The sequence below is a fragment of the Chiloscyllium plagiosum genome, unplaced genomic scaffold (assembly GCF_037043375.1).
Source record: "Chiloscyllium plagiosum isolate Xiang-an unplaced genomic scaffold, Cpla_swu_hap1 HiC_scaffold_5, whole genome shotgun sequence".
In the NCBI taxonomy this organism is placed as follows: domain Eukaryota; kingdom Metazoa; phylum Chordata; class Chondrichthyes; order Orectolobiformes; family Hemiscylliidae; genus Chiloscyllium; species Chiloscyllium plagiosum.
Window position 1 is genome coordinate 82,971,454 of NW_028270143.1, and position 16,077 is coordinate 82,987,530.

Below are 16,077 nucleotides of genomic sequence, written 5' to 3' on the forward strand. Positions count from 1 at the left end.
GGTTTCCCAACAAAATTAGTCCCACTGCCTGCAAACTGTTCCAAATCTCTCCAAACTGTTCCTATTCATATACCGATCCAAATGTCTTTTAAATAGTACAACTGTATCTGCATCTACCACTTCATCTGATGGTTCTTTCCATATACGAACCACTCTCTGTGTGAAAATAGTTGCCTCTCAAGTCCCTTTTTAATCTTTCTTCTCTCACCTTAAAATTATGGTCTCTAGTGTTGAACTCCCTTACGCTAGCGAAAAGACCTTTGCTATTCACCTTTTCTATGCCCCTCATGACTTTATAAATCTCTATAAGTTCACCCCTCAACTTCCTACACCCCAGGGAACAGGTCCCAGCCTGTCCAACCTCTCCTTATAACTCCAACCTCCAGTCCCAATAACATCCTTGTAAATCTTTTCTGCACCCTTTCCAACTTAATAATATCCTTCCTATTAGCAGGACGACCACAACTGTACACTATACTCCAAAAGTGGCATGGGAAGATAGTAATAATCATACATCCATTAAGCATAAATTATTGAGATGTTCATTGATATAAATAACTTCTTGCCAAAAAGCTTGGTCTGAGTCATCTGAGTCCTCGGTATGCCTGAGGAATTCCTTAGGCATTTCTTCTTTCACAGGTTGTTCTACTTGATTAACCTCTTTATGTGAGTAGCTACTTGTCTTTCTTCTGCCCTGTGACTGTCTCCTACATTAGCACTTTTACTGTTATAGAGTCGTACAGTGCACCAAAGGCCCTTCGCTCCATTGAGTCTGCACCAACGTTATGTTTCTATTGTTCCATCAGATCATTCAGATCCCAGTGAGATTCTGCCCATATTCTACCTAGCTTCTTTAGTAGCCACAATTTAAGTTGTTGCAGCTATAATTAAAATCTAGCTATTCAGTTAACTACTTGCCCATTTCCCTAATCCAGAAAAAAAGAGGAATAGCACAGAGCTGAAAGTGAAGTGCAATTAAAAATCAATCAGGTTATCCATCCAGTCCAAAGCTAATTACCAGCGTCGACAGGTGAAGGTGAAATTTACTCAGCACAAAATAATATTTATCTTCTCTGCTTGTGGTTTACCCAGGGAAGCAGTCATTAAGTTATGCCATTTCTGAATCAAACCTAAACAAAACCTTGCCGTTAGCTGTTGTTAAGACTCTTCAATGTTTATGTGTATGGAAACTTTCAGAATCGGATATTTGTTAAAGAATTGTAAGAGCATTGCTATATAAAACAGTTGACAGAGAGACACAATTTGCATTTTTACAGCACTTTTTACGATGTCCTAAACTGCCTTCCACAAGCCAGCTTATTTTAAAGTGTAGCCACTTTAAAAGATGGCAAAGATGGCAACTAACTTGTTTAGAGGAAGGTCCCATAATATCTGCTTCACCTGGTGTTGTCCAAAGGATGAGATTTGCTCATGGAAAATTCCTTGCTCCCCTTCATGGGACTGTCATCATGTTTAGATTAGAGTGGTGCTAGAAAAGCACAGCTGGTCAGGCAGCATCTGAGGAGCAGGAAAATCGACGTTTTGGGCAAAAGCCCTTCATCAGGAATAGATTCTATTCCTGATGAAGGGCTTTTGCCTGAAACGTCGACCTTCCTGCTCCTCGGATGCTGCCAGGCCTGCTGTGCTTTTTCAGCACCACTCTAATCTGGAATCTGATTTCCAGCATCTGCAGTCTTTGTTTTTGCCCTGTCATCATGTGAACTCTGATTGTAATCTTGAATTTTATCAGCATTTACGTTTTCCAATAATCTCTTCTAATTTTCAATCCATCCAGTCATAATATTGTCTTCCCTCGTCTTTCAAATTGTTTTCTTGAAACCCTCACTCAATTTTCTAATGTTTTTCTAATGTTACTAATCTGTTTCCTCTTAAAATGTCTCCAGCCCATCTCTCTGCCTTTTCCTAGTTACATTCAGTACATTTTGTTCTTTATTTAATGCCCTTAGCATTTCATCATTTCTTACTTTTTTCTATTCATTCTGTCTTTTCTATTCTTCTCCAAACCCACATTTCAGAGCTCCTTAACAAGTTGGTCTCTTCTTCTTGCAGCATAAATATTGGCTTACCCCTTGAATTTGTATTGTTGGGATCTGGCCGGAAGAGTGCAAGATGAAAAGCTTTCACACAATGAATCTTTTTATCAGCAATACTTAAGTTGTTTACTAGTTTCTGCAACCCTTCTTCTATGTTTGCTGCAAGTGTTTTGTCATCTGTAATTCGATCTAATGTTATTGTTCATTCCCAATCTTAACAATAGATTCTGTGTCTGTGAAGGCTTCTTTGATCATTGCTTCTGCAAAGGCGTGAAGAGAACTGGTGCTACATAACACAATAGGTCCAGAGAATATTTTATTTCGCCCTGTGCAGACAAACACAATCCTGGTTTGAAAGTTGACAGCTTCAACCACACAGACTTTTCTCAGTACCAAGCTGGTGTCCTGGCCTAGATTGTGTGCCATGGTATTTAGCAAAGCTTAAATAAGAGAATGTCACTACCCAAACCAAAGTGACATGATATAAATATGCTTTACTTGCATTTCTTTCCATATAGCAAGTTTCCTTTAAGGGCATACAATATTTGTGCTATGCATGCAACCACTATTTTCACTCCCAATAGCCTTATGAGCAGGAAAGAGTTCCATTTGACAGACATAACTTTATACACAGAACTGCCATCATCCTGAAAACAGCTACAATGTTTTCAATTCTGTCACTATTGTTTGAAGTTGTGAGATGACTAAGAACTTCTCAAGATCAAGAATATTCTGCTTGATCCTGGCTCAATGACTACTTTGTTTAACTCTCACCTTTTACCCCTACACTGTCATTTACTTTCTTTTCCCTAATGTATTCATGAAGTCAACATGTAAACAAAGCAGACTTTTGAACTGCTAAAGACATTTTGCAATACCTGCATTGCTGTTGTTCTGCAAAAGCCTGGAGCAAGTTGACATAACTGCTGTATTATCCATGCTTTACAATATTGTTACTAACATAAGCATGGATTGACTTGGTGAAGTACTGCTATAGCAATGTTGATCCTAATAAGACAATGATGAGCAACATAAAACCACTTGGGGCCACTGGAAGTCAAAGGCCTGGAGTGGGCTTGGAAGCAGAGTGGGTGGGGCATAAATGCTAACATTCAGTTTTATTGTATTTTAAATTTAATTTATCTTATTTTATGTCATTTTAACAGTGCACAAGATGTTGCAATGCAAACAGAACAGTTCGGAGTCATGAAACTTGTTGATGTAGGAAGAAATAGAACTGATGCCGTGTAGAGTAATTTTCATTTAATCATAGATGTTTTTAAAAAGTAGAGGTTAGTCTCAGACTGCAAGGTGGATCTGCTTTAAAAATGGTACAAACTGCACATTCTTCTTCATGTGATGGGATTTAGAGCACTTTGATGCAAAATAAAAGTGGCCATTTTGGGTAATTACAGACAGTCTTCGTTTTATTCATGTTTCGAGGTAATAGTAAGATTTTCTTTCTTAGAGTTGTACTAGGTCACAATTTTCACGGCATGCAACATGGCAGGGTTAGCTAACTCCAGCACAGCCAGCAACCAGTGCTCAGCTATCAGAATCTCATTGGACATGACAATCAAGCATTTAGTTTAATGAGTCAGATGAGATGCCTCAGAGGCGATGTGACTGACTATGAAGAGGTAAACTACTTGTTGTTACAGGAAACCCACTTCATTTCCTTACCCAGAGTGTGATTGGAATGACGAGCTTGGCATGACAGACAATAGTTGAGCAATTGGCAAAGATGTCTATAAGGGGAAGCCAAAACTGCACTTGAAGGAGAAAGGAATAGGATTTGGTGATGGATGAGATAAAGTAGGGTGGGACATAAATGGAACATAAGCATTGACTAAAGCAATTGTATGAAGGAACATTTTTGAAAGTGCTAATCTATGATCTAAGATGAAGTTCTGCTATCTCTGATGTTTGGTGCAGTATCAGGCAGTTTGGGCTAGTCTGTGTGTGGAATGTGGCACAATATTCCTGAGAGAGATATACATGCCATAGTACAATGGTACAGTTGCTAATCGACCTGAAAGTTAATGCATCAGATATATTGAAATGCAATAGACTACATCCTATTATTTAAGATAAGAGCCTCTTCTGCTGAGGTTTACATATGGTTCATCACAGACTACTTACAAGCGTCTAAACCAGCACAGGATAGAAGATTAGTGGCAGCTTTCTATCCCAACCATAAGCCACTAACCATCCCATCATATTGCTACAGTGTTGTAAATTCCATCAATGTATTTCTCAAGGGTCACCCTGAGGAAATTCATTGGACCTCAGAAGGTGAAGAAAGAATTCCCAAGCAGACAGCTCATAACTTCAATCATCCTCTTGCAAGTAGTTAAGATTTCTCAAATGTTGAGAGAAAAAAAATATTTAAGGATGAATGGTCCTATTAAATAGGATAAAGCTGCTCAGAATGTGGTCTTCTGTACAAAGGGAAGATGAAAACACAGACTGGGTGGCCATTTTGAGGAGGAAAACCTACGTTCTGGTCATGAAAATGACCCTGAGTTTCCAGTTGCTTGCTGTTTCAACAGACCCCCATGTTCTCTGGCCAACATTTCTTTCTAAGGATTGCTGCATTGCTCCAGTGAGGTTCATCACAAGCCTGATGAAGAGCAAATCATTTTCCACTTGAGGGCCCTGCAGCCTTCTGGACTCAGTATCACGTTCAGTAATGTTAGGGCCTGAACCCCTCCTTCTATGTCCTTTACCCAGCATCAAACCCCAGGTCCTGTTATGACATGGGTTATTTTCAGCACAATTACCTCCCGATTTTCCTCTATTCGTAGTCCCCTTTAACACCCTATCTAGTTTTCATTCTTCTTTGGCTTACTATTAATACTCCTTTCCACCCATTCCCCTCCCGCCACGCTCTCCCACCTGCACCCAGTCATCAAGATAAAAACTATTCTTTCCCAGATGCTATCAGTTTTGAAGAAAAGTCACTCGACTCAAAAGGTTAACTCTGTTTCTTCTCCACTGATGTTGCTATATCTGGTGAGTTTCTCCAGCAATTTCTGTTTGTAGTTTCATTAAATTATTGTCCTTTGGAAAGATCCTTTAAGCATAAATGCTAACTAAAACAACTCTGCAGTTTCTCAGTGTTTCCTCTCAAGACAAGAAAAGGAGGAGGAGCATCTCTGAGATATAATTATAATCAAAATACCACAATCATCAAGCTTCAAAAGTAGTTTTTGAGACACAGATCTGCTGTTGGGCACAGGTTAAGACAAAGGTGATAGCCGACAGATGCCCCGAGTTATATGAGGAAGGGGGCAACTAGGGAAAAAAGACAAGATATCAGACAAAATAATCTAAGCACAAAAAAACTGTTTCAAAGTGTGTAAATGAAATTCCTCTGACATCCTGCAAAGAAAACAGAGTGGCTTACTTAACTTTGACATTCTCAACACGCCTGCTTTATGTTCCACAAGACAGGGAAATTCATTAATCTGTATGATTCTCATTAATGTGGGAATTCATATGTCAAATCCTGCCTTTCATAGTGAAGTAGGCAATTATTCTTTTCACTGAGTTCCCGAGCTCACAATGCCAAGTACAGATTAATGTTTTTATGAGGGAAATATGAGTGATATCTTTTTACTATCTGCATGAACATGGAAGCCGAGTTATTATGTAATGCTTGCACGTGAGTAAACATAACAGCATAAATTTTTGCTTTCTGTGATTTGCCAACTGTTACTTGCCAGATCCACTGATGCTGAGAAATTCAATAAATACGTAATGCTGTTTGTTTCTTTTGAAGGGGTTGGAGGAATGTTTCTGTACATTAATTCTGCAGCTCAGCGTGAAGGTGACATTGCAAAAATAGCCACCACCCAGCCGTTCCCAGCAAGTGTTGGAGTCTGTCGCTTGCGTTTCTGGTACTATATTTATGGTTCAAAAGAAATGGGAACTCTGAAGGTAGGAGCAACATTTAAAGAAGTACAGTTGTTGACTGATTGTTTAAATGTAAATCCAATAAGTATTAAAATCCTAAAACACCAGTTGGTGTTATGGCCTGATGAATTAGTACATTGTTGTTTCAACACAATGATCTGATTACCAGTTATCCCCGATAAACAAATAAGTTTTCGCCCACTGTTGACTCTAGCCCCCCTGTCTCTGTTATATCTAATCACCCTTCTCTGAATTAAAAATCACACAACACCAGGTTATAGTCCAACAGGTTTATTTGGAAGCACTGGCTTTCAGGGCGCTGCTCCTTCATCAGGTGGTGGTGGAGTATAAGATCGCAGGACACACAATCTTAGCCTCCACAATCATCTGAAGAAGGAGCAGTGCTCTGAAAGCTTCATGTTGGACTATAATCTGGTGTTGTGTGATTTTTTTAACTCTGTACACTCCAGTCCAAAACTGGCATCTCCAAACCCTTATCTGAGGCTGTGCTAACCAGCTCCCAATGACTGAGAATCCACAGGAGAAAGTTTCTAATGTTTTGCCTCTATTAAGTAATTAGTGGACAGATCAGGGAACCAAGGACTTGGTGTTGATGGTGGGACCATGGAGTTGAAGTCCAAAATCAATCATGATCATATTGAATGGTGGAGCAGACTTGACTTTGTGGTCAAACCCTGCTCCTTTGTCGTGTGTTCCTATAGTCTTGTGAAATGCACACTAGGATACCTTTCAGATAGTGTTAGCAATGCTGCTCAAGAAGGATGTTACAACTGTACATGGATTTCCAGACACAGTAAGAACAAAGAATGCTGAAAGTCTAGAAATATTGATAATTGAGGATGAATCTACAACAGGAATGGCAATGTGTGAGGTGACAGAGATCTTGCCTGCCAGCTGGAGAGCTGGTGTCACCGCTTTTCAGAAAGATCTGTTGAATTAAATGCCAGGCAGACACCTTGTTGGGCAGCAGTGGGCTTTCCCAGTATCAAGGACCTGAGGACGGTGAAAGACAACAACCCCTGACCCCACTCCTGACCCTGCCAAGCACTGCCAGCCGATCAGTGGCAGCCACTCGTCTTTGGTCAGCAGTGCACTGGTGAGGTGATGGCCATTGCTGATACTACACCCACCCAAGGCCCAGAATTGCTGGGGAAGCCAAGCAAATGTGAGCAGAGGGAAAACAGGAGGATGGTGGGGTCATCATCTGCCTGATTAAATACCACTACATTACAAAACACACCATGAGGAAGATTAGATTCCCTGCAGTGCGGAAACAGGCCCTTTGGCCCAACCAGTCCACACTGACCCTCTGAAGAGTAACCCACCCAGACCCACTTCCCTCTGACTAATGCACCTCGCACTATGGGCAATTTAGCATGGCCAATTCAACTAACCTGCACATCTTTTGACTGTGGGAGGAAACCAGAGCACCCAATGAAACCCATGCAGACACAGGGAGAATGTGCAAACTCCACACAGACAGTTGCCCAAGGCTGGAATCAAACCTGGGACCCTGGTGCAGTGAGTCAGCAGTGCTAACCACTGAGCCATCATGCTACCCCAAATTCTATCCAAATGTGGAATTTCAGTGTAAATTAGACATGGTGACAGTGCCAAGAAAAGCGATGTTGCTGTGAAACCTACATTTGGCAAATACCTGATCAAATATGAGAAGAAAATTAGAAAGCAACGAGGGTGAATAAGATCCAGGGGATAAATGGTAGCGAATTCTGAAATAAAATTGGCAGTGAGTTCAAAGCTAACACTAAAGAAAACACCAGCAATGCTGGAAAGCTGAAATAAACAAAAATTCAACTTCTTAGCAGGCCAATCAGCATCAATGGAGAGTGAAACAATTGTGTATGTTCTGAGTTAATAACTCTTCAGTAGACATTTTAATCAATTGCCTGAGTTGTCAGAGCTGACGGCGCAGCTGCTTGGAGTGCTTGCTCCCAAGGGAATAGAATCCTTCTCCACCTGTAGACAACCCAGAGTTACATCTCAAATATGGCAACAGAGAACTCGACAGTTTGACAAATACATGTTGAAGCCATTTCCCTCCACAATTATTTTATCTTGTCCATAATCCTTCCCTTTTCAGGGGGCTGTCTTTGAAATCTGCCAAGAGTGTGATGCTGGAAAAGCACAGCAGGTCAGGCAGCATCCAAGGTGCAGGAGAATTGACATTTCAGGCAGGAGCCCTTCATCACACGTGCTGACAAATCTGTCAGACATTCCCGATGTCCCACCTCTCCACTAAAGCAGACGCACCACTATTAGGGAGCATGAATAAAACTGGTTAAATGCCTGACCCATTGTAATGGGATCCAAGACCAATTTTACAATGGTCTTTGCACCGAGTCTTCTGTTTATCCACTGATGGTTGCGATCAAATTTTGAGATTACGCAACTTAAACTTTCTCATCATCATTGGGAAAACAGTTTTACTTTTAATGATTGCGCTGCTTTTGGTCATAGACAATAACAACTTGTGTCCCCAGAGGATTAAAATAATGCTCAAGATAAGACCTGCACTAAGTTACAGAAAAATGATCCAGGCATCAACTTCAGTTTTTTTGATATGTGCTGGCTGCATGGCAGGTATTTGGAAAGATTTTCCTCTGTCTCAGATTCATACCAATAAATTTTATTTAAAATCACATACATTTTGCAGTATTTTTCTTTATGTTAGAATCTATTTATTGTAATCCACAGACCATTTTTCTTTCATGGTAGTGCAAGTTATTTCCATTTTTTATTGATTTTCAAAACCAAAATCTGTTTCTACAAATCGAATGCACTGTCACCAAGTTCTCTCACCTGTGTTACTGACAAGTGAAACTCAACCTGGAATGGATGTTTGTAATGTATGACCAACAATATCTATTTGAAATGCTAGGCTTCCCCTGAAATAAGCAAAGAAAAAACACGGCGATTGAATTGTTTTTGGAGTTTTCCCATTCTTAATTGTTGGTTTGACGCAAAATCAAAATGAGCAATGTTCAAATTCACAACTTCTCACAAAATGTGTCTAGCATTCCAGACGCGGTAACAGCTCAGAAGCAAGATAAACTGTGCTTAAAGCAGTGACCCAAAAATGAAAAATGAGCAAATCCATTCTGTTCCCTGTCAACATGGTAATGGTTATGAAATACCTTTTCTTTTCTAGATATACAGTGCCGGAGAACATGGAATGCCCTTGTTGATGTGGTCAGTGACTGGGAACAAGGAGGACAACTGGATTTATGCCAATGTCATCATTTCCAACAACTATCCATTTAACATCCTATTTGAAGCTGAAGTGGGTGGAGATGACCTCACAGATATTGCAATTGATGATATCTCTTTTACCCTGGAATGTGTTACTGGAGGTACTGTACCATGAAACTCACTCTTCACTGTACATTAATGACTGTCAGCAGTAATACGGGGAGTTTGCTCTCACCTCCTAACTTCTAGTTGTGAGACAGCCGCAGGCTCTGTCTTCATTCTAATCTTCAATTATGCTCTACTTGTATGGATGAGTTTTTAAATTAACCTTTAGGTTGCCTGTAGATCCCAGGATCCCTGTCTCCTGCAATGGCTGGTTTAAAAAAAATTATCTTGAATTCAAACTCTCTGTCACTAAAATAAATTCCATGCTAGAGAAATGAAGGCACTTGAAATGTTAGGAGTTATACTTTAGCTGCCATATTAATGTTCGCAGGTCTGCAACTGTAATGTAAAATTGTTTTAAAATTTACATTATCAACATTTTTTCTTCTTGTTGATTGGTCTTCCTTAATTTTTCTTCTCTTTGTGGGGAATGGTTCCACAAACACTGACTGTCATCTGCTTTCTTATTCAAATGGTCCTTTGAATCATGTCAGATGGCCTATGTAGATTGCCGTGTCTAATTTGAGAGATATTCAGCAACTACCACAACTTGTAAGTTGCTAAGGTTACGTGAAGGCAGATTTTGTGTCAATCCTGTATAAAAAGACTGTTTTATTATTTTCAAGCTCGCAATAACTTTGGAATGTACTGTTGGCAGGATGTCTGGATCTAGTACAATCAGCAGGTCAATCAGCATTTGAGCAGCAGGAGAATTGACGTTTCGGGCATAAGCCCTTCATCAGGAATGCCCGAAACGTTGATTCCCCTGCTCCTCGGATGTTCCTGACCCGCTGTGCTTTTCCAGGACCACACTCTTGACTCTGATCTCCTGCAGCTTCAGTCCTCACTTTCTCCTAGTACAATCAGGAATTGTTGCATTCAGGTTTTGTCCTGGTCACTGTGATAAGCAGCTTTAGACATTATTTACTCAGACACCTATTGCTTATGAACACAGTAACTCCCGTAGTGCTTAACATTTCTGCTGCATTCCCCAACAATCAATCCTTACAATTAGCAAAGTGCCTTTTAATGATCCTTAGTCCTGCTCCCTCCACTTTCTCCTAGACTCTTGGTGTGAAATAGCACAGGTGAATCCAGTGCCAGTGATCTTTTGTGTGATCATTGTGTCCTGTGTATTTACTATTCTAAAAGCAACAGCAACCAAAGGAGATACCTGGCTTTGTTACTGGCCTGTGAAGGTTAGTCACAGGTTCAAGTTGAGTTGCATTTTTGATAGGCCCCTTGGACCCCACCTGTGCCATCTCCCAACTAACAGAGTACTAAGGGCATATTCTGAACTGTAACAGATATTCACAACAGATGAAACAAACACATTAAGTAGATATGCAACTAGTATGCAAAAAAAAATTAATTAATTCACCTTCAGATCTTAGAGTCTTAGAGACATACAGCAGGGAAACAGATTCTTCGATCCAAACAATCCATGTCAAACATAATCCCAAACTAAACTAAACCCCAGCTGTCTGCTCCTGGCCCATATCTCCAAACCTTTCCTATTCATGTACTTATCCAAATGGCTTTTAAAGGTTGTAATTGTACCCAGATCCTCAGAAAGATCATTCCACATGCGAACCGCACGCTGTGTAAAGAAAATTGCCCCTCATGTCTTTTTTTAAATCACTCTCCTCTCACCTTAAAAAAGTGCCCCCAGGACTTGAAATTCTCCATCATATGGAAAAGACAATTATCATTAATCCTATCTATACCCATCATTATTTTATAAACTTCTATCAGGTCATTGGTAGCATAAGAGGTACAGTAAGTAACTTTGCAGATGATACCAAAATTGGAGACGTAGTGGACAGCGAAGAAGGTTACCTCAGATTACAACAGGATCTTGATCAGATGGGCCAATAAGCTGAGGAATGGCAGATGGAGTTTAATTCAGATAAATGCGAGGTGCTGCATTTTGGAAAAGCAAATCTTAGCAGGACTTAAACACTTAATGGGGGGGGATCCAAGATGGCGGCGACCCAGCAAGTCTGAGTCTACAGTGCTCCTCCCAAGACTTGGGCAAATTGGGTCACCCACCCCCACCACACTCACCAAATCATTTAAAATAGCTGTTTAATTTAATTAGTTGTTTAGTATTGAATTTAAACAATTTAATCTTCAGTAAAAATGACTAAAAGGAAGGGAGCCCACAGGTCTCAGCAGGCAGGAACCCCTCCCCCACCCTCTCCAGCTGCAGCAGAGGTGTCTGCAGCCACCCCGGGGGACTTACCTACTCTGGCGAGCCTTGTGGAAATCATCTCCAAACTGGACGCGAAGATCGACGCTTTTATTGAAGAATCCCGAAGTAGATGGGACTCACTCTCAGCCGCGCTGCAAAAGCACGACCGAGACATTAAGGAAATCGAGCGCCGAGTCGGAGGGGCGGAGCTAAAGGCCGCGACCTCCGAAACTACAGCACAATCGGCCGTGGATCGGGTCCGGACTCTCGAACAGTGAGTCCGGACCTTAGAGAACCACATTGACGACCTCGTCAACAAAATATTCTTTTGCTGGGCCTTCCCGAACGGGAAGAGGAAGGCCAGCTTACAGCGTTCCTTGAACAGTGGCTTCCACAGCTTTTAAATCTGGAGGCTGGATCAGGCCAAGTAAGGGTAGAATGGGCCTACCGGGTTGCAACACGCAGGCCCGGCTCGAACCAGCGCTCCCGCCCGGTCCTGTTCCGGCTGCAGAGCTATAGAGAGAGGCAGATACTCCTAGAAGCCTCTAGAAATTGTGGAAAAGATCCCCAACCCATGATCTATAAAGGATCCAAGATCATGTTATTCCAGGACTTTTCCCCAGCTCTGGTCCGAAAGAAGAAGGCATTCGATGAGGCGAAGAAGTGTTTAAGGGACTTAAATATTCAGTGCTCCTTACGCTACCCAGCGATGCTACGCTTTAATCATGAAGGATCGCCAGAAAAGGCCAAGGAATTTTTGGACGCTCTTAGATAAATTGTAAGAGATAATTGATTTGGTTTGCCTTCCCCCCACTCCGGTTCATATCTCCCCCTTTATTTTTTACCTTACTGTTTAATATTATCTTGGGGGATAGAGAGAGGGATTTATTTATTTGTTCTCTACTTAACGATTTTCTCACCCCCTTGGTTTTTTTTTATTATTCTATATATATATAGGCCGGGGGGTCTAGTTAATGTTGGTGGAGGGAGGTGGTTACCTTATTCTATTTTACTTCTGTCTCTAGGAGCGGGGTTGTTTTCCCTTGTTATTTTGTATTATTATATTTAATTATTACTTGTTGAGGTTGTAATTTTATAGTTATATATGTTTATACATGGTATTAACATTACCAAATATATCCAGGTGTTGGTGTGGGTGGGGGGGTGGGGGTAGGGTGTTCACTGTTAACTCTAGCTCTGTAGTATATTTGAATTTTCCACATCCTATTGAGGAGCGCCTGGGTCAAGGGTGGGGCACTGGTTGGGAGAGGATACGATGGACCTTTGGAAAGGAAGTGATATCCCCTGGGAACAAGGGGGAAAATCTCCATTTAAATACGTTTTATATTTTTTTTATTTAGAAATTGTTTTTTATTATACTGTTGTGAGTGTATTAGAGAGCCTTTATTTTTGTGAATTTTACATGCTCTATGCTTGGGATGTTCTGGATAGGGATTCCCCTCCCGAGGGGTCTCGGATTTGCCTGGACGATTATGGTTGATCAGTCGGTTAAGTGGTGCACCTGGAATGTCAAGGGGAGTAATTTGCCAGTCAAAAGGAAGAAAATATTATCAAATCTCAAGAAAGAAAGGATCGATATAGCTCTCCTACAGGAGACACACTTGTTGGATAAAGAACACTTGAAATTACGACAGGGTGGATTTGATCAGACCTTTTTTTCTTCTTTTAGCTCAAAAAGCAGGGGAGTTGTTATCTTATTCAGAAGAATTTCCCTTTTAAAATCCTAAATCAGATAAAAGACGAATCTGGACGATATATTCTGATTAAAGCCCTTAAAAATGGAGAGCAATATGGGATTTTAAATTTGTATTGCCCCCAGCACATCCTTTTAAATTTATAACGGAAGCCTTCTCAAAATTGATGGCTCTTGGTGCCCATCATACAATTATATGGGGAGATTTTAATTGTATTATGGATCCGGAAATAGATAGGATTCCCAAGAGTACTGCAGGAGTATCCCTCAGATCTAGACAATTGGTAGATCTGAACAAAGATTTAGGATTAGTAGATGTATGGAGATGTCTTCATCCACAAGGCAGAGATTTTTCTTTTTACTCCAATCCACATAAATGTCATACCAGAATTGATATGTTTTTTGCCCCCTCGATTTTTTTAAATTCCATACCATCCTGTAAAATAGGTAGTATAGCAATTTCTGATCACGCTGCTGTATATATGGAAATCAAGGCGAGGAACAATGGGACATCCCCTCGGCATTGGCATATGGACCCCTTCCTGATGAAAGATAGTAAATTTGTAAAGTACTTCTCTCAAGAATTTAAAACTTTTTTAGAAATTAATTCAGGTACAGCTAGCAACCCATCAATGATGTGGGAGACCATCAAAGCTTACGCGCGAGGTTTGATCATCTCCTACTCAGCGACCCAGAAAACATTAAAGGGAGAACAACAGCATCTGCTTGAATCTCGCTTAAAAGCAGCTGAAACTGCATACGCTGATAGACCTCTATTATCAAATTGCAAAGGATTACGGCCCTTAGGACAGCTCTAAACACCACGATTAACCAAACGGCTAAGAGGGAAATATTATTTGCAAAACAAAGGTTATATGAATTTGGCAATAAACCGGTAGATACTTAGCATTTCTTGCAAAGAAGAAAAAGGCCCCTCAAACTATCACATCTATCAAGGAAAGTACGGGTATTTTGACTCATGATCATAAAAGGATTAACGCAATCTTTAGAAAATTTTATTCTGATTTATATAAATTGCAGGATTGTGAAGACAGGACTAGGAGGATGCAATCATTTTTTAAAAATTTGACCTTTCCGGACCTAACTCCGGAACAGGTATCGGTCTTAAATGCTCCCCTAACAGTCCAAGAAATACTTGACGCAATCAGGCAACTTCAGAGTGACAAGGCACCTGGCCCAGATGGTTTTCAAGCTGAATTCTATAAAGAATTTACAGGAATATTGGCTGGTCCACTTATGGACATGTATAACTATGCATATAGTCAGGGCTGTCTCCCGCCTTCGTTGAAAGAGGCAAATATCTCTCTTATCCTTAAAAAAGGAAAGGATCCAGAAGATTGCACATCATATAGACCAATATCCTTGCTAAATGTAGATTTTAAAATCTTTCTAAAACGTTAGCACTGAGACTAGAAAGGGTATTGCCACATATCATAAAGGAGGATCAGACGGGGTTTATTAAGGGCCGTAGATCATTCAATAATATTAGAAGGGTTTTGAATATGATTCAAGCCTGCCATCAGGGAAAGATACCAGGAGTAGTAGTCTCATTAGACACGGAAAAGGCATTCGATAGGGATGAATGGTCATATTTGTTTTACACATTGGAAAGGTTTGGCGTTGGAAAGATGTTTACCAAATGGGTCTCAACATTGTATAGTGATCCCAAAGCAGTTGTGGTTTAGGTTCGGATAGCTTCAGTGTGGATAGGGGCTGCCGTCAGAGATGTCCTCTCTCGCCATTGTTATTTATGCTAATAATTGAACCACTAGCAGAAGCTATACGGGCTGATCCTAATATAACGGCCCCAAGGATTGGTACAGGTAAACATAAAATTACCCTTTATGCAGATGATATTCTTCTATTCCTCAGTAATCCTCTGATGTCCGTGCCTCACTTAATCCAAGTTATTAATACATTTAGTGCATTCTCAGGCTATAAAATTAATTTCTCAAAATCGGAGGCTATGCCAATGGGTGGCCTTGCTATGATACCCCACTTAGTGGATGGATCCCTTTTTCCCTTTCGTTGGTCCCTGGAGGGTTTCTTATATTTAGGCATTTTTATTGCCCCAGTATTTGGTCAGTTATACAAGGCTAACTTTGTGCATTTACTGGAAAGGATAAGGCAGGACCTCCAGCGATGGGGAGACCTTCCAATTTCCTGGCTGGGTAGAATAGCACTAATTAAAATGAATGTCCTGCCCCGTCTCATATACCCTATGAGAATGCTTCCGGTGATGCTGCCGAGGCTGGCACTACGTAAATTATATGGCTGGTTGGGTTCCTTTATCTGGAATCATAGACAGCCCCTCATTAAGCCAAAGAAGCTACAGCTTCCACAGGCAAGGGGAGGATTGGACTTCCCAGACTTTAGGAAATATCAGTTAAGTTCCCTATTAAGTTACATAGCTGATTGGGTCTTGTCTGATCTGCAATCAATCTGGATGGACATCAAGGCTTCTCAAGTAAAATACCCACTTATTAACCTTTTATTTTCAGACAAGAGGACAATCATTACGGATCACTGTAAAAACCCTATAATACTAAACACAATTAAAGCTTGGAATATAATGCAGCAAAATGAGGGCAACTCACATAAAAGATCCCCCTATGCTCTGATAGTGGGAGCATGGGGATTTCAACTGGGGTTTACAAATGCCACTTTTAAACTCTGGAGATCCAGGGTATCTCATGTCTAGGGGACCTATTTAAAGAAGGAGTCCTGATGTCTTTTGAACAGCTGCGTCAGAAATTCAGATTAACTTATGGAGACCTCTT

General features: G+C 40.6%; 1 protein-coding gene across 5 annotated transcripts in view; it reads left to right on the forward strand.

Annotated features, from left to right (window-relative positions):
* The window catches only part of malrd1 (MAM and LDL receptor class A domain containing 1), a 449,554-nt gene that overhangs the window by 313,991 nt on the left and 119,486 nt on the right, over positions 1-16,077 (forward strand). For all 5 annotated transcript variants that reach the window (XR_015757232.1, XR_015757233.1, XM_043690416.2 and 2 more), the window contains 2 exons: positions 5,839-5,996; positions 9,163-9,364. Coding sequence is in view for 3 of the 5 variants with exons in the window: in XM_043690416.2 (XP_043546351.2) it covers positions 5,839-5,996; positions 9,163-9,364 (360 nt within the window). In the remaining 2 variants the exon portion in view is untranslated. The remainder of the gene's footprint in view (positions 1-5,838; positions 5,997-9,162; positions 9,365-16,077) is intronic.